The sequence below is a fragment of the Fundulus heteroclitus genome, chromosome 24, assembly GCF_011125445.2.
Source record: "Fundulus heteroclitus isolate FHET01 chromosome 24, MU-UCD_Fhet_4.1, whole genome shotgun sequence".
Classification (NCBI taxonomy): domain Eukaryota; kingdom Metazoa; phylum Chordata; class Actinopteri; order Cyprinodontiformes; family Fundulidae; genus Fundulus; species Fundulus heteroclitus.
The window spans coordinates 51,521-71,396 of NC_046384.1; the positions used below are offsets into that span (position 1 = coordinate 51,521).

General features: G+C 38.3%; 2 protein-coding genes across 2 annotated transcripts in view; both read left to right on the forward strand.

The window, feature by feature from the left end:
* The window catches only part of LOC118557953, a 56,198-nt gene that overhangs the window by 11,840 nt on the left and 24,482 nt on the right, over positions 1-19,876 (forward strand). The gene's annotated exons all lie outside the window — the stretch shown is intronic.
* LOC118557764 lies at positions 16,395-19,070 on the forward strand. The gene is made up of 2 exons (XM_036128064.1): positions 16,395-17,239; positions 18,500-19,070. The coding sequence occupies exons 1-2, from the start codon at positions 16,403-16,405 to the stop codon at positions 18,824-18,826; spliced, it is 1,164 nt and encodes a 387-aa protein (XP_035983957.1). The 5' UTR covers positions 16,395-16,402; the 3' UTR covers positions 18,827-19,070.

Here is a 19,876-nt window from a genome sequence, read left to right on the forward strand (position 1 = left end):
ACCGGAAGTAGCTCTAGGAAGGTCTCACCAACTTCTGCTTCACAGAGTTTGTACTTCCTTTAGTAGTTTGTAATGCCTTTATCATTTTTATTCACATATTTCATTTTTTCATGCTACATTGAAGTATTTAATCATGTTTTAATAACACCAATTTTCCATGCTGCTTGGATGCAGACCTTCTCCTGTCGGCTGGTTTTGACGAAGACAAATCCTTTTCACACTCAGAAGATTTGATTTAAAATCCCCAAGTGATAAAAGCCTACGACCAAGGAACTCGGAAGCTTTGCCTTTGACGGTTACGCGCACCACCAGGCGGGCGCCTTCTTCAACTTCTTCAGAAGTTGAACGTTTCTAGTTATTATTATTATTATTAGGCGCCCGCCTATGCATTGAAAATGCATGGCGGAGGCCTTATGCTATGCACCTAATAAGGGTTTCTTTATTATTATTATTAGGCGCCCGCCTATGCATTGAAAATGCATGGCGGAGGCCTTATGTTATGCACCCAATAAGGATTTCTTTATTATTAGGCGCCCGCCTATGCATTGAAAATGCATGGCGGAGGCCTTATGTTATGCACCTAATAAGGGTTTCTTTATTATTATTATTATTATTATTAGGCGCCCGCCTATGCATTGAAAATGCATGGCGGAGGCCTTATGTTATGCACCTAATAAGGGTTTCTTTATTATTATTATTATTATTATTATAGTACCGTTAATACAGCCCGAACCGTAGGGTCTACCCCCACAAACTATATATCAAAACGTGCGTCTCGACGCCGCGATCAGGGCTTTTTGTACTTGATGCCGTTTCGACTTGCAGTTGGAACAAAATTCGCAAAAAACACTTCTTAACACAATTGACCTCTCAATAATGCTCGGCTGAGCACGACACTGGTGTTTTGGTCGAGTGGGTTAGGTGTCGGGCTGCAAAGCAGAAGATCGAAAGTTCAAATCCAAGCTGTGCCAATTTTAGAGAATTACATTTTCACCCAATATTTCATTTCCCTTTGGCTTTAAAAAACGATTTTTCAATTTAAATCAATACAGTTCACCTCATGCCTTTAACTTTTTTATTCACATATTTTATTTTTTCATGCTACATTGAAGTATTTAATCATGTTTTAATAACACCAATTTTCCATGCTGCTTCGATGCAGACCTTCTCTTGTTGGCTGTTGGCTCATTAGCAGCCTCATTTGTTGTGGTCTGTTGTCATTCACAGAACAATAAACCGTGCCAGCCGACATGAGTTTTACAAACGGCAAAGCTTTGTCTTAAGCAGAAACGTGCCTCTACTCCGCGCTGCGTTCTCAGACCAGTGTGATGCGTTCGCGAGCGTCAGAAAGCTATGTTGCATTCAGGAGCATGGGACATTTCTAATTTACAATATTTTTTTTTTTTTACAAGTAACACTTAAATAACTTGAACAACTGGTATAAATGAATGATGATAAAGGAATTTATTTAACATGTTTTGGGACAATTTGTATTCAGACGTTTTAAGAAAACATTAAAGTATTTTATGTATTGTTTATTAATTAATTTCATATTAATACTTAATCTCCTCCTTTTCCTGTCAAATCCTGCCTCAAGCATTTCGCTGTCTCTCCTTATTATTGTAAACTTTGTAATGTAACGAGAGTTCAGTGACATCCTACAATCAGGCTTAGGCTACTGGAGGATATCAGTGCCAGTTTTTCTCACTCTACTGATTTCTACTGTTGTCCAGTTTGAATTAGAACATCTTTTTAGAATGTTTTTTAGTCTGAAAATGACAAGTACCTTTTGAAATTAACCCTAATGCAGGAACCAAACTTGTCCTTAAACCACAATAATTGTATTTATTTTACTACTATAATGTACTATTTTAATCTTAAATCTTATTTTTATTAGTTGGGATGGCTGCCAGCACAACACTGCATTATGTCCTCGTGACAGAAATCATCGCTAGAAAAATGCATTATCATCATTCAACAATGATTACTGAAAAACACTTACTTCGTTCCTGCAGTTCCTATACTGTCCACGAGTGGCGCTGTGTGAGACAACAAGCAGTACTCTTTGAGTTCCGGGTCAGAGGTGAACTCCTCCGTCTTGTGGCTGCTATTGCTTGCTGTGCTGCCGTTTTTCCTAAATTACTGAAGGATATTGTTGAATCAAGTCCAATTTACCCAGACGAAGGGTGTTCCATTGGGTGTTTTCCTTGCAACTACGTGATGGTGAGTCGTTTATTTAATGTCGGTTTTATATTTTGGTAGAAATGCGGTGGCTAGGCTACGCCACTGAGCTATATGCTACACGTATTGGCATCTTAAAAATGGTCTTATAAGCTTAAAAGATCATTCTACTATTGTTGACTTTGTGGCCGAATACAAGATATGTTCTCAAAGCGTTAAATAAGCCCTTTGATTTTTCAACATTTTGTCTTTTAGGATAATTTTAAGTTACTTTTCATTAAATTTGTCAATGGCCTATGGAAGTCTGGAGGGATGGCAGTAAAAGCCTAACAGCAGCGCGATCTCTCCTCGGCTGTAGCGCCGGTAAAGAGCTGCGTGAAGCTGACACCCCACCCACAGAAAAAACTCAGTTAAATAGACGGAATGGTTAGTGCTTCGTTTGTGCCGTTAAAATTAGCGTTTCTGCTGTTTTGGTTTTGAAGATATTAAAGAATATTTGTTAAGGTCATCCAGAGTTCACCATCTCCCCATTTTGCTTCGAATCCGATTAAACTGGGCTACTTTTTTAGTGCTTCGTTTGTGCCGTTAAAATTAACATTTGTGCTACTTTGGTTTCGGAGATATTATGAATTTTAATTTCAGCCGATGACGTCATTTCAGACCGCCGCTTCAAAATGTGCTACGTTTTTCTTTCTTTGCTGGTGCTGAGCTGGATCCGAAGCAAACCACAGTGGACTACTTTTTCAACACGCAGTGACCATTTCGAAGAAGAATGTTTTGAACATGACATGAGAGTGAGGATTTTCGGTAAGTTGATTTCTCCTCCGCTGCAGCGCCGGTGTAGGTACCAGATTGACTCGGGGCGGGGTCTGCGCTTCTCGAAGACGTCAATATATGGCAACTCATCTCAAACACACTACATTGCGCCCGCAGTCTCCATTTACAAATCAATTTTATTTTGTTAATTTATGGTTATTTATTTTCCCGTAAATTAGTCAAGGCATAAAAACTTTTAACATCATTTTGCAAGGTAATTTTGCAGGATCAAAGTTACAACCTTAGAGAGATTTCATTCCTCCAATTTTTTTTAAGTTGTGAATGGAAACTAAACCATAAACTCATTTCATTTTTAATAAAAGTCAGCAGCCAAATTAAATTTTATCACGGCATTCATCACTTTAAAATCAAAACGTTCATTCCTCCTTTTTGTACTGATGTTGTTCTTTCTGATCACGTTTTTTTTTTATTATTCCAGATGAGATTGTGATGAATTTGATTATTTTTTTTATTGTGGTATTTGGTACATTGTTCAAGCTTTTGAGAAAAAAGAAACCGCTAAATTAACTTAACAAAATTGATTCGTTACAAATGCAGACCGCGGGCTCAATGTAGTTTGTTTGAGTGGCGTTGCCATAAGGTGACGTCATCGGGAGGCGCAAGGCCCACGGAGAATCTGGTGACGTCATCGGCAGGCGCATGGACAATGGCGAATTTCTTCGTAAAATTGTCCATTTACAAACGCAATCCCGCTCTCGAATAAAACCTACACCCCGCTATAATTACTTTAGTAAGTTGTCCAGACCAATTTCAATATTTTGCGCAATTGAGCAAACGTTAAACCAACTATGTATAGTGACGTCATCAGAAGGGGCAGGACCCGAGTCAATCTGGTAGCCCGAGTCAATCTGGTACCTACACCGGTAAAGCCGTGCTGCAGCGGAGCGCGCGCACACACACATACGCACACACACACACACACACACACACGCGCGTATACATATAAACTGTAGGACCCGACAGAGTTTGCCCTGGAAATAAGTACGGCTGGATTCCGTCAAAAGTCCGGTTTCTGTCAAGAAACTCTTCTAAAAAAATCCATATCGCTATCAGATGATGATAGCTCCACGCAAGGACGTGAAGAGACTGTTGGAGGGGCAGGTGCTCAAAGTTAAAAGAGGGAACATGGGGCACGGATTTAAAACACGATACAGAAACATACCTTGCTATACAACCGGCTAAACTGTACCAACCCTTACTATAAAGAATGTAACATGGAATCAAGGGCGTAGGTTTGATTTGAACTTTGGTAGGGACACTATTGGTCCAAAGCTTCATTGGTCCTACACAATATGCATGCTCCTATTTTTTGATGCTTGATTTGAGCATTAGGATGCGTTTTGCCTGTCTAAAAAGAAAAGGCAGCATTATTTGCTACATTTATACAAATTTTATAAGCACGACACGCACTATATGCTGTTTGTTTATCTTTAAAGCATCACAGGATCTGATCAATGTCGAATTGGGACTTTTTCCCACTTTGAAAAAGTTTGCTTTGAACTTACCAGCAACAGAGACAGATGGTAAATACGTGCCTATTAAACCAAATATATTCAAAATATGTCTGTTGTCTAGATATATCCTGTATTTTATTTTGAAGATATAGAAATGTGCAGAGATAAACCCCACCCTTATTCTTCTTTTAAATCTAAGAAACTCTGTCAGCATCATAAAACACAGCAAAATTATACATTCAAGGGACTGCAAATAAATGTATTGTATTTACTTTGCACTGGAAGTAGAAGTGTCACTGACACTGACAGCATTTCAAATTTTAAATTCAAACTTCAACAAATGTACAACTGCACTGTAGTTACTCTTTTTAGCCCATTTCATGTAATTTATCTTAACATTCCAAACACATTTCTTACATCATATATCTGAAGTGTAGATAACAGCTTCTCCTTACCTACATCCTCTCAGACAACTAATTATTTCCCTAACAATAGTGAGATTTCAATGTTTAAATGTGCAGTAAATCTTAATACATAAGGAGCATGGAGGACCCAATACTGTACTTTAAGTAAGATTAGTGACACCAAGACTGAGTTGTCACATGAGTGGTTGTCCATTTCATTATTGAAATGAGAACATATTAATATACTATTGGGATATACTAGTAAGACTATTAAAGAACAGCAGATTAATCTTTAAGATATGTAAAGGCCTATATTAAATTAATTTTGCAACCACATCAATAGATTAAATAATTTTTTCTTTTTGTCTTATTAAAATTGGTGGGGGTGTCGGCGACGTTGCAGCGTAAACAGGGGCGTAATGCAGCCGCTGTCGGGTGAACATTATTGCACACTGATAGCGCAAAGAAAACTCAAATGATGCGGCGTGCTGCTGCTGCAGCACATTGACTCTGCTTCTCCCGGCACCGTCTAGCGATCACCACCTCCCCTCCGCCGCTATTTAAGTAGAACAATGACCAGTGCAAAATTAAGTTCTATTTACCGAAGATGAAGTGTAGACTGCACATTCTGTAGTATGATGGCTCCCACAGTCCATTGAGATTGTCTGCCTGCATCCTTTTCATGGATATTATTAATTTCTTTCTTCTTTCCTCGTCCTTTGGTAAATGACAGAAACGTACATCCGACGATTTGGAATGCCTCTGTGTGCAACCGGGAGCACAACAAGTCGTAGACATTGTTTAGATTCCAAAAATAAACTAACTAAAAGTACGCTCTAAACACCGGTTTTAGTAGACGGGAACAGTTCTGCTTTTGCCTACCCGCGGGACCCGGATGTAGCGCGGACGTCACGCATGACGTCACACGTGAACTGGTCTATAGTGCATCGTGACAAACAGAGCGTTGGGACTTGCTCAACAGCGGGTCCGCTGAGTGACATCACAAAATGGGAGGTGACGTTCCAGAATAGTACTAAGATGGGTTCCTCCACATAAACATGATTAAAAGAAAATTATTCTTAACTAAAAAAAACATATAATTTATTGCACAGTATGTAGTAGTTTTATATTTAAAGTACTTTCAGCAGTTTGATTTCTGATTTTGACCGGACTTCTCCTTTAAGCAGAAACGTGCCTCTCATCAGCGCTGGTTCTCAGACCAGTGTGATGCGTTCGCGAGCGTCAGAAAGCTATGGTGCATTCAGGAGAATAAGACATTTCTAATTTACAAGGAAAGGCACATAAAACCAAACACAGCCCGAACCGTAGGGTCTACCCCCACAAACTATATATCAAAACGTGCGTCTCGATGCCGTGAAGTGTGCTATTTGTACTTCACTCCATTTCCAGTTACCATGGCAACGAAATTAGCGAAAAACCACTATTGCCTGTTTAAAGTTTGTTCTGTTTTTTTCAGTTAATAAATATGTTTATGTCAATGTCAGAAGTGCCTTTTTGGGGCTAAAGACAAAATAACCAAAGCTGTTGATCTGTGATCGACAGTACTCCATTGCAAAAAGTTATATATTACAATATACATGCTAAATTATGGGAAAACCACAAGGAAAGCAACTTAAAAAATCCAAATAAACAACAAATGTAACAAAACAGAAAAAGCAGTGCAAGCCTCTAAGTAAACTAGGAGTTTATTTCACAAGTGCACAATGATAGAAAAAGGCTTCTTTTAAAAATGTTGCCAACTTTGGAACAGTGCTTGTAATGGTTTCATTCTAGGGCCCCACAATTCCTAGCAATGCAAGGGAGAACCACCCATGCAGATAAAGACAGCAAACATTGAAAATGGAAACATAAGCTTGTTGTTGCTAAGTATCTGGTTGCTACAACTTCCAGAAGGTGTAGGTTTTGTTTGTGTCACATTAACATATTTAAATATTATGTTGAGCACACCTTTTTGTTATGTTACCCATAAACACATTGAATCTGGTACAGAAATGTCCAGTGCTGAAATGGCTGCAGACTTTCCGGGCTGGGCTCTATAGTCACCACAGGTGCTGTCCAGTGCCTAATCCAATGAGACTCTGAGTGCTAATGGAGGTAAGGCCCTGTCTTAAGTTTTGACCCGTGGCAAAAGGTTAAATACTAAAATATTGGAAAATCTTGGGGTATTTGTCTTACCTTCCACAGTGTCAGCACACTGATTCAATTGGTTTTAGTGTCTTCCCTGTGTTGTTTTCTGATGTTTCTTTAATGACAACAGTTTACATAGAAGACAGACATTTTGCCTTCCTGCACACAAATCTTTTTTCAAACACTTGTATCAAACCTCTGCTTAAGAAGAACCTCTAAAAACATTTGATTTAAAATCCCCAAGCAATAAAAGCCTACAACCAAGGATAATTTTTAAACAACCAAAGATATTTGAAATAAGCAGCATCCGATCTGAACAGCTTACAATTTCCTTTCCACCACATACAGAGAGAGGCACATTTATAATTCTTACAAGCTCTTAACAGATATACCTTACACCCTACAAAAGCTCAGCCTAACCAACACTCAGAAGCTTTGCCTTTAACGGTTACGCACACCACCAGGCGGGCGCCTTCTTCAACTTCTTCAGAAGTTGAACGTTTCTAGTTATTATTATTATTATTATAGTACCGTTAATACAGCCCGAACCGTAGGCTGTACCCCCACAAACTATATATCAAAACGTGCGTCTCGACGCCGCGATCAGGGCTTTTTGTACTTGACGCCGTTTTGACTTACAGTTGGAACAGAATTTGCAAAAAACACTTCTTAACACAATTGACCTCTCAATAATGCTCGGCTGAGCACGACACTGGTGTTTTGGTCGAGTGGGTTAGGTGTCGGGCTGCAAAGCAGAAGATCGTAGGTTCGACTCCAAGCTGTGCCAATTTCAGAGAATTACATTTTCACCCAATATTTCATTTCCCTTTGGCTTTAAAAAACAATTTTTTCATTTAAATCATTAGCCAGATTAATTTATTCAGCATATATCTTAAATATACCAAATACAATATTTAATTTCCCTTTGGCTTTAAAAAACGATTTTTTCATTTAAATCAATAGCCAGATTAATTTAACCAGCATATATCTTAAATATACCAAATACAATATTTCATTTCCCTTTGGCTTTAAAAAACGATTTTTTTCATTTAAATCAATAGCCAGATTAATTTATCCAGCATATATCTTAAATATACCAAATAGTACAATAAAACAATCAAATTCATCACAATCTCTTTAATCTTACATATGAAAAGTTATCCCTCGAGCCCTGACGTCAATAGTCCGTCGATTTAAACAAAAATACGCCGCACAGTGCTGGGGTATCGTTAGTGTGTTCAGCTTGAATCAGCAGGTTAGGGTAGCAGGTCGACCGCCCCAAGATGGCGGCCGTATTCAAATTCATCACAATCTCTTTAATCTTACATATGAAAAGTTATCCCTCGAGCCCTGACGTCAATAGTCCGTCGATTTAAACAAAAATACGCCGCACAGTGCTGGGGTATCGTTAGTGTGTTCAGCTTGAATCAGCAGGTTAGGGTAGCAGGTCGACCGCCCCAAGATGGCGGCCGTATTCAAATTCATCACAATCTCTTTAATCTTACATATGAAAAGTTATCCCTCGAGCCCTGACGTCAATAGTCCGTCGATTTAAACAAAAATACGCCGCACAGTGCCGGGGTATGGTTAGTGTGTTCAGCTTGAATCAGCAGGTTAGGGTAGCAGGTGGACCGCCCCAAGATGGCGGCCGTAATTCGAGGGGCGCTGTGTATTATTCAGAGCAGACAAGCAGTACTCTTTGAGTTCCGGGTCAGAGGTGAACTCCTCCATCTTGTGGCTTGCTGTGCTGTGCTGTGCTGTGCTGCCGTTTTTCCTAAATTACTGAAGGATATTGTTGAATGAAGTCCAATTTACCCAGACGAAGGGTGTTCCATTGGGTGTTTTCCTTGCAACTACGTGACGGTGAGTCGTTTATTTAATGTCGGTTTTATATTATGGTAGAAATGCGGTGGCTAGGCTACACGGCACTGAGGGATGGAAGAGCTGCATGAAGCTGACACCCCACCCACAGAAAAAACTCCGTTAAATAGACGGAATGGTTAGTGCTTCGCTTGTGCAGGTTTGTGCTGTTTTGGTTTTGAAGATATTAAAGAATATTTGTTAAGGTCATCCAGAATTCACCATCTCCCCATTTTGCTTCGAATCCGATCAAACTGGGCTACTTTTTTTAGTGCTTCGTTTGTGCAGGTTTGTGCCGTTAAAATTATCGTTTGTGCTGCTTTGGTTTCGGAGATATTATGAATTTTAATTTCAACCGATGACGTCATCCCAGCCCGCCGCTTCAAAATAAAGTGCTACGGTAAATCATATGTTATTGCCGTCACTGGAAAAAACGTAAGTCTTTTTAATATATTTCTACTGATAAATCAGTAACATTACTATGAAGTTGTGTCATCTACCGAGCCTCCCCCCCCCCCGCCCCCCTACAGCATTCTTATACAATGATTTATATATTCCTGCTTATTGGCAAAAATCTCTTGGGACACATATTTTTGTTTGTTTTTTTTAGTTTCCTGACTGAGGGGAGAGGCTGGAACAGTCTCTGTGCAGGATGGCTGGCGTCCTTAATGATGTTCCTCATTTGTGTAAAAAGATGTGGTCAGATCTACCGTTTGGTCTCAACACTTTTCTCAAGAAAGCAGTTATTAATTTTATATTTTTCTTTTATCATGCAAGTTGTTTTAGCTGCTATTGTAAAATGAGTGTTATATTGTTTTGTACTTTATTCCTGAATAAATATTGCGATTTATTTTGTCTCATTTAAAGAACTTTACTTTAGATAGCAATGTCAAGTGACATTGCCAAAAAAGGCATTTCATTTATTAGAATGTTCAACTGTTTTCATAAAGTCTATTTTTCCTAATCAGAAGGGTTTATTCTTCTTCGAGAGTATAATGTTTATAACATTTTCAAACAATAACTTGGTTATAGTTGATCTTCATTACTCCTCTGAATTAATTAGAATAGCAAACCTTTATTGCTCTACAATAGGGAGATTTGGGGGTGTCTGCACCTAACAAAAGGGCAATTAAAGTATACAGGCTTATATAACGCAGAAAACATACCCAAACTAAAATCAATAACAGAAAAACTGCAAAAAATAAATCACACTGGTCAGCCTATAAAGTATAACAACACTGTAAGGAACGATCTCCTAAAACGTTCCTTTGTCCACCTAAGCTAAACCTTTAATTAGGCTGAAGGACCATTCCACTTTTTATTGGCTTTATGCATGAAGTGGGAAATATTGTTCAACTATGAATATATTGACTGAGATCAGCGTGGCCCACCGCGACCCGAGTCATTGGATTAGAACGGGAGAAAATTAAAAATTATTATAAAAAAAATACAAAGTACAGTAGGACAAATAGTGACTCGTGTGTATTTCACTGCTCTTTTGACTGAGGCGCTGCATCCGTGACTCCGCTCTGTAGCATTTTTTTCTTCTAAAGCCCGCGGTGCAGGTGAGTTTTTTTTTTCGGGAGAAGAACACATTTTTATCGGTAGTTGTCACTCTTTTTTTCCAAAAAGATTCTTATAAACCGACACGCCACCTGATGAGAACTGTAATGAACGGCTCATCAATGCAAATCCGTGAAGCAGCGAGACCGTGAAAGGTGAACCGCAATATAGCGAGGGTTCACTATATATATATATATATATATATATATATATATATATATATATATATATATATATATATATATATATATATATATATATATATATATGGTGTTTATTCACTAATGTCTAACAACAACTTTGTATCTCCTAGTATTAGAAAACTTACATTCTGATCAAAAATATAAACAATGTCTTTTCATCTTGCTTGTGAAAAGTTATCCCTCGAGCCCTGACATAAATAATCCCTCGATTTAAACAAAAATGAGCCGCACAGTGCTGAGGCATCATTAGTGTGTCAGCTTGAATCAGCAGGATTAGGTATCAAGTCGACCGCCCCAAGGTGGCGCCCGTAATTCCTGCGCAGCGACAGTCAATGCGGGGTCTACTCTTATATTATGTCTATAGACACAACCATGTTAGCGGCTAACGCTTAGCATGTTGCTAACCGGAAGTAGCTCTAGGAAGGTCTCACCAACTTCTGCTTCACAGAGTTTGTACTTCCTTTAGTAGTTTGTAATGCCTTTAACATTTTTATTCACATATTTCATTTTTTCATGTTACATTGAAGTATTTAATCATGTTTTTATAACACCAATTTTCCATGCTGCTTGGATGCAGACCTTCTCCTGTCGACTGTTTTTTTTGGGGAGGCTTAGTTGCTAAAGGAGGCCGATCTGACACATGGCCTTTGGTGAGCTTTGGTGACATTAAGTATTGGCACCCTTTTTGAGGAACTTCCCAGTACAGGATTTGGACCAAACTAACAGAGTACAATCACCCGGTGATACTGGACACAACCATGTTAGCAGCTAACGCTTAGCATGTTGCTAACCGGAAGTAGCTCTAGGAAGGTCTCACCAACTTCTGCTTCACAGAGTTTGTACTTCCTTTAGTAGTTTGTAATGCCTTTAACATTTTTATTCACATATTTCATTTTTTCATGTTACATTGAAGTATTTAATCATGTTTTAATAACACCAATTTTCCATGCTGCTTGGATGCAGACCTTCTCCTGTCGGCTGGTTTCTTTGGTGAGGCTTAGTTACTAAAGGAGGCCGATCTGACACATGGCCTTTGGTGAGCTTTGGTGACATTAAGTATTGGCACCCTTTTTTTAGGAACTTCACAGTACAGGATTTGGACCAAACTAACAGAGTACAATCACCCGGTAATACTGGACACAACCATGTTAGCGGCTAACACTTAGCATGTTGCTCACCGGAAGTAGCTCTAGGAAGGTCTCACCAACTTCTGCTTCACAGAGTTTGTACTTCCTTTAGTAGTTTGTAATGCCTTTAACATTTTTATTCACATATTTAATTTTTTAATGCTACATTGAAGTATTTAATCATGTTTTAATAACACCAATTTTCCATGCTGCTTGGATGCAGACCTTCTCCTGTTGGCTGTTGGCTCATTAGCAGCCTCATTTGTTGACAAGACAAATCCTTTTCACACTCAGAAGATTTGATTTAAAATCCCCAAGTGATAAAAGCCTACGACCAAGGAACTCGGAAGCGTTGCCTTTGACGGTATCGCGCACCACCAGGCGGGCGCCTTCTTCAACTTCTTCAGAAGTTGAACGTTTCTAGTTAGGCGCCCGCCTATGCATTGAAAATGCATGGCGGAGGCCTTATGTTATGCACCTAATAAGGGTTTCTTTATTATTATTATTAGGCGCCCGCCTATGCATTGAAAATGCATGGCGGAGGCCTTATGTTATGCACCTAATAAGGGTTTCTTTATTATTATTATTATTATTATTATAGTACCGTTAATACAGCCCAAACCGTAGGCTGTACCCCCACAAACCATATATCAAAACGTGCGTCTCGACGCCGCGATCAGGGCTTTTTGTACTTGACGCCGTTTTGACTTACAGTTGGAAGAGAATTCGCAAAAAACACTTCTTAACACAATTGACCTCTCAATAATGCTCGGCTGAGCACGACACTGGTGTTTTGGTCGAGTGGGTTAGGTGTCGGGCTGCAAATCAGAAGATCGTAGGTTCGACTCCAAGCTGTGCCAATTTCAGAGAATTACATTTTCACCCAATATTTCATTTCCCTTTGGCTTTAAAAAACGATTTTTTCATTTAAATCATTAGCCAGATTAATTTATTCAGCATATATCTTAAATATACCAAATACAATATTTCATTTCCCTTTGGCTTTAAAAAACGATTTTTTCATTTAAATCATTAGCCAGATTCATTTATCCAGCATATATCTTAAATATACCAAATACAATATTTCATTTCCCTTTGGCTTTAAAAAACGATTTTTTTCATTTAAATCAATAGCCAGATTAATTTATCCAGCATATATCTTAAATATACCAAATAGTACAATAAAACAATCAAATTCATCACAATCTCTTTAATCTTACATATGAAAAGTTATCCCTCGAGCCCTGACGTCAAAAATACGCCGCACAGTGCTGGGGTATCGTTAGTGTGTTCAGCTTGAATCAGCAGGTTAGGGTAGCAGGTCGACCGCCCCAAGATGGCGGCCGTATTCAAATTCATCACAATCTCTTTAATCTTACATATGAAAAGTTATCCCTCGAGCCCTGACGTCAATAGTCCGTCGATTTAAACAAAAATACGCCGCACAGTGCCGGGGTATGGTTAGTGTGCTCAGTTTGAATCAGCAGGTTAGGGTAGCAGGTGGACCGCCCCAAGATGGCGGCCGTAATTCGAGGGGCGCTGTGTATTATTCAGAGCAGACAAGCAGTACTCTTTGAGTTCCGGGTCAGAGGTGAACTCCTCCATCTTGTGGCTTGCTGTGCTGTGCTGTGCTGTGCTGCCGTTTTTCCTAAATTACTGAAGGATATTGTTGAATGAAGTCCAATTTACCCAGACGAAGGGTGTTCCATTGGGTGTTTTCCTTGCAACTACGTGACGGTGAGTCGTTTATTTAATGTCGGTTTTATATTATGGTAGAAATGCGGTGGCTAGGCTACACGGCACTGAGGGATGGAAGAGCTGCATGAAGCTGACACCCCACCCACAGAAAAAACTCCGTTAAATAGACGGAATGGTTAGTGCTTCGCTTGTGCAGGTTTGTGCCGTTAAAATTAGCGTTTGTGCTGTTTTGGTTTTGAAGATATTAAAGAATATTTGTTAAGGTCATCCAGAATTCACCATCTCCCCATATTGCTTCGAATCCGATCAAACTGGGCTACTTTTTTTAGTGCTTCGTTTGTGCAGGTTTGTGCCGTTAAAATTATCGTTTGTGCTGCTTTTGGTTTCGGAGATATTATGAATTTTAATTTCAACCGATAACGTCATCCCAGCCCGCCGCTTCAAAATAAAGTGCTACGGTAAATCATATGTTATTGCCGTCACTGGAAAAAACGTAAGTCTTTTTAATATATTTCTACTGATAAATCAGTAACATTACTATGAAGTTGTGTCATCTACCGAGCCCCCCCCCACAGCATTCTTATAAAATGATTTATATATTCCTGCTTATTGGCAAAGATCTCTGGGGACACATGTTTTTGTTTGTTTTTTTAGTTTCCTGACTGAGGGGAGAGGCTGGAACAGTCTCTGTGCAGGATGGCTGGCGTCCTTAATGATGTTCCTCATTTGTGTAAAAAGATGTGGTCAGATCTACCGTTTGGTCTCAACACTTAACACTCAAGAAAGCAGTTATTAATTTTATATTTTTCTTTTATCATGCAAGTTGTTTTAGCTGCTATTGTAAAATGTGTGTTATATTGTTTTGTACTTTATTCCTGAATAAATATTGCGATTTATTTTGTCTCATTTAAAGAACTTTACTTTAGATAGCAATGTCAAGTGACATTGCCAAAAAAGGCATTTCATTTATTAGAATGTTCAACTGTTTTCATAAAGTCTATTTTTCCTAATCAGAAGGGTTTATTCTTCTTCGAGAGTATAATGTTTATAACATTTTCAAACAATAACTTGGTTATAGTTGATCTTAGTAGTCATAGTTCATTACTCCTCTGAATTAATTAGAATAGCAAACCTTTATTGCTTTACAATAGGGAGATTTGGGGGTGTCTGCACCTAACAAAAGGGCAATTAAAGTATACAGGCTTATATAACGCAGAAAACATACCCAAACTAAAATCAATAACAGAAAAACTGCAAAAAATAAATCACACTGGTCAGCCTATAAAGTATAACAACATTAAAATTCATAATATCTCCGAAACCATAGTAGCACAAACGTTAATTTTAACGGCACAAAGATGCACAAACACAGCACTAAAGAAGTTGACCACTCTGGTTTGCTTTGGCTCCAGCTCAGCACCAGCAAAGGATTAACAATGTAGCGCTTTATTTTGCAGCGGCGACCTGTGGTGACGTCACCGGCCGGAATTAAAACTTATATTATCTGCGAAACCAAAGCAGCATAAACGCTAATTTTAACGGCACAAATTTGCACAAACGAAGCACTAAAGAAGTTGACCAGCTTGGTTGGATTCAAAGCAAAATGATGGGATGGTGAACTCTAGATGAACTTAACAAATATTCTTTAATATCTTCAAAACCAAAACAGCACAAACGCTAATTTTAACGGCACAAATGTGCACAAACCAAGCACTAACCATTCCGTCTATTTAACTGAGTTTTTTTCTGTGAGTGGGGTGTCAGCATCTGACACATGGCCTCTGGTGAGCTTTGGTGACATTAAGTATTGGCACCCTTTTTGAGGAACTTCCCAGTACAGGATTTGGACCAAACTAACAGAGTACAATCACCCGGTGATACTGGACACAACCATAGACATATATAAAGAGTAGACCCCGCATCGACCGCTCTCGCCTATAGGCGCTGACGAGATTTAGGGGCGCCATCTTGGGGCGGTCGACAACTCCGCTCAGTCTAATGTGTTAACCAGGTGCAGAATCAATTTTAATCAACTATAACTCGTTTAATGTTGAACTAATTTTCACATTTGTTTAGCTTAAAACTTTAAAACTATAGCTATTATAACAAATGGTCCAGTGCGTTTAAATAATCTTAGTGGGGTTAAAAGTAATAGAATATTCTGACATGATGTATGTATGTTTCAAAACACAGCCACGCACACATTTTTTATAATTTTTTTATTGCTATATAAACAAACACATTTGTACATGTTACGGAGCCCCTAAGGGGACATGGAGAAAAAAATAAAAGGAAAGAAATCCCTACTTATTATCGCGAGATCCCGAGAAACTAAGTCGAGATCTCGAGATCCCGACTTATTATCGCGAGATCCCGACTTATTATCGCGAGATCCCGACTTATTATCGCGAGATCCCGACTTATTATCTCGAGATCCCGACTTATTATCGCGAGATCCCGACTTATTATCGCGAGATCCCGACTTATTATCGCGAGATCCCGACATATTATCGCGAGATCCCGACATCAGTACATAACGACCTTTTTTTTTTTTTTTTTTTTTTAGAACATAATGACCTAATCACAGTGATGGAGGACACCCACCCAAAAAAAAATAAAAAAAATAAAAGGAAAGAAATCCCGACTTATTATCGCGAGATCCCGAGAAACTAAGTCGAGATCTCGAGATCCCGACTTATTATCGCGAGATCCCGACTTATTATCGCGAGATCCCGACTTATTATCGCGAGATCCCGACTTATTATCTCGAGATCCCGACTTATTATCGCGAGATCCCGACTTATTATCGCGAGATCCCGACTTATTATCGCGAGATCCCGACATATTATCGCGAGATCCCGACATCAGTACATAACGACCTTTTTTTTTTTTTTTTTTTTTTAGAACATAATGACCTAATCACAGTGATGGAGGACACCCACCCATGGGGTAGATATATAGATTTTTATTTCGAGCTTGGGCTTGAGTATAAACACATTAAATCAGTGCTTGACAGCAGACATGGATTTAGTATTAGTGAGAGACATCTGAAGAGAGTTTTCAGAGCGCGGGGACTCATTCGGCGCAAGTCCTTTTCCGACTTGGCAGTTTTGGTAGAATTCATTAATAACCAGCTACAGTCCTCTGGACAGCTTCACGGTTACCGATGGATGTACGCTAAATGCAGAGAGCATGGACTTCGTGTGAGAAAAGAAGATGTGCGCTTTGTGTTGAAGGAATTGGATCCCCAAGGGGTGGCACTGAGGCAGGCAAGACGTCTCAGACGGAGAAATTACTTTTCAAAGGGACCAAACTTCATCTGGCACATGGACTCCTACGACAAACTTAAACCATATGGAATATGCATCAACGCAAGTATTGATGGGTTTTCAAGAAAAATAATCTGGCTTAATGCTTACACAACAAGTAGTAATCCAAAGGTGATCGGGGGGTATTACATCGAAGCGGTGCAGCGTTTAAATGGCTGCCCTAGAGTTGTACGTGGTGATCTTGGAACCGAAAATGGCCATGTGAGAAGTTTCCAGCGTTTCCTTGTACCAACGGAACCAAACGAGACCCTTGACAGTTACCTGGAAGGAGCAAGTACAGCTAATCAAAGAATTGAATATTGGTGGCGTTTCCTTCGTAACCAGTGTGTGGAGTTCTGGTTGTCCCTTTTTGGAGACATCAGAGACAACGGTTACTTTGATGGTGGATTTTTAGACAAAAACCTTCTTCAGTTTTGCTGCATGGGGATCATACAGGTGAGTTAATCTTAATAATTTATTTATGTTTGGATAATAATAGCAAACTGAGATCCTAGAGGGATTACTTGTTTTTAAACACAGCGGATGCTGCGCAACTTAACTGCAGCAAGAGCCGGTGGCCGGTGCTCGCACACGCATCCGCTGTGTTTCCAAACAAATAGTCCCAACGTAGTTCATTTGACATTCAGATCAAATAATAAAGTCATACCAGAACTCTGGAGAACTCAACAGAATAGCGAGATCAGTCTACTTTGGACCGAGGACACATTATGGGTTCCAAAGTGTGGTTATATTCTACAAAAAAAGACTAGGACCCAAACAAAGCTTGAATCACAATAAAGGGAACAAATCCTTCCAACGTCCCAAATTAACACACATCATGAAAATGACTATTGAATGTAAAGTGTTTGACATGTTGCTTAGCCGTGATCCTCAGGGAGGTCTGAGGGTCCCTGGGGGAGGAATGGACTCTGGCTCTTCTGCCAGGCAAGTTTAGATGCTTCCATATCAAGGTTATTGTTTTAATATCAGCTCTGTACTGTATGAATAGTCTCAATCTCAGTTATATGTACAGTCATATTCAATAAATTAGAATTTGGGATGAGTACTGTCAAATTAAAAGCACTTTAAAATAACCTTAAAGCAGGAGTTTAGTGTTTTTATTGGTGTGATGTAATATTCTAATCTAAAATGTTATATTTTCCTTAGCTGTAAGCAAGACATCATTTTCATTAACACATAAATGCTATGTGTTAAGTCCACTAGTTTAAGCAGTGGACTAAATAAATCAGTATGACCATGATTTGATCTTGCATACTTGAATTTGCTTAGCTTTCTCAGATGTTTAAATAACAATACACATATAATAATGCGTTTAACCATAGCTGGAGACACTGTAAGTCTTGAAAGATTTTTCCTGAGATGTGAAACATGCAAAATTGTGTTCGCAAACATTGTTGATGTGCAAAAAGTTGAATTTCATGTTAAAATTGTAGTCTAACTGCAGGATTCTTCTTTTTTAAGCCACTTTCAGTTTTGTTTGAATTGAATACAACATGGTGCAAATTTTAAATTAAGGACTTTATTCTCTAACTCATTGAGAATTGATGAAAATAAAATCAATAATTAATAATCATAATGAAATTGGTATTGCAAAGTTTTTAGGAATTCCTATCCCTATTTATGACTCTTATAATTTACTAATTTTAAAACAGATGAGTGTGTATGATTCTCATATTCATGTGTTCTTTGTGACAGGATGAGCTGGATGATACTGCCCAGGTTTGGAATGCACACTCCATCAGGCCATCAAACAACAGAAATGTCCCCAGTGGTCGACCCAATGTGATGTATGCATTACCTGAGCTCTACAGGACAAGAGACTTTCTTTGCCTTGTTGAAGAGGAACATGTTGAAGTATGCAAAAATGAGTGCATTTCTCGACTGACCAAACCATGTGATCCAGATGTCTTTGACCTCTGCAACATCCTTATGGCAGAGTCCCATCTGACCTTACCCACAGACGCTTACCAGGCTTTGAACTTGTATATGCATCTAAGAGAGGCAATCATTGCATCACTTTAAAATGTGCTGACTGCAAGCAAGAACATTTTTCAGCACCTTTACAAGCCCACTTAGAATGGCATGCAGATGTAAACAAACTGTTTCTTTTCTTTCAAAAGTATTTCATTATGTTCTCTAGAAGGGACAATGAAGAAATGTATTGTTCATTTGAGTTTCATGAACTGCCAGTTTATTCAACTGCTTCTAACCATTTTGTAAATATGCAATATCTGTTTCAGATCAAAATAAACTCTGTGAAAGCAAATACTTACTTGTCAAACAAAGATAAACATAAAAGGAAAATAAGGGTATTTAGTATAAATAATATTTATCTGAAAATGTAATTCTGTGATCAAAACAAAATGCTTCTTTTAAGTGATAAACTCTGTCCTGCCATTCTATTTTTAAAATAAATGTTGCATTAATTAACTTTTTAAAATTTGAAATGCTATAAAGAAAGGAAAAGTATTTGAAACAATCAAGATGATACAAAGCAAAATGCATATTTCTTGCCTCTGAAGTTAAGGGTTGTAAACACAATTATGAACTTTTTAAAAAATCTGTAAAAACATCTAAAAGCTTAAACAGTAAACCTTACTGAAAGAACAAACTCTGCTTAAAGCAACATTGCACAGAGGCTACATCAACAGATCTGTCTTGTAGTACAGCATCTTGAAAGAAATGAGAACACATTTCTGTTTAATTACAAAAAAAGGGGTTAGAATATGATAAAATCAAAGGAGCACTTCTTCATACATTGAAAAACAAAATCTTAACAAGTAATTCTGGTCTAGTTTCTAGTGAAAATATCCTATTACACTTAAAATAACACAAATTAACTTAAAAGTAACTTTTCAGCAACACATAGCGTTTTAAGTAAGTAATTCTTTAATATTGATGAGAAAGTACTTGCTCTATTGGCAGATAAATTAACTTATAGGAAAAATATCTTGTTATAAGTTAAATAATCTTCCAATATAAACAGTACTTTTTAATCAATATTAAGGAATTATTTACTTAAAACAAGATCTTAAAATCTTGCGGAAAAGTAATTTTTACATTAATTTGTAT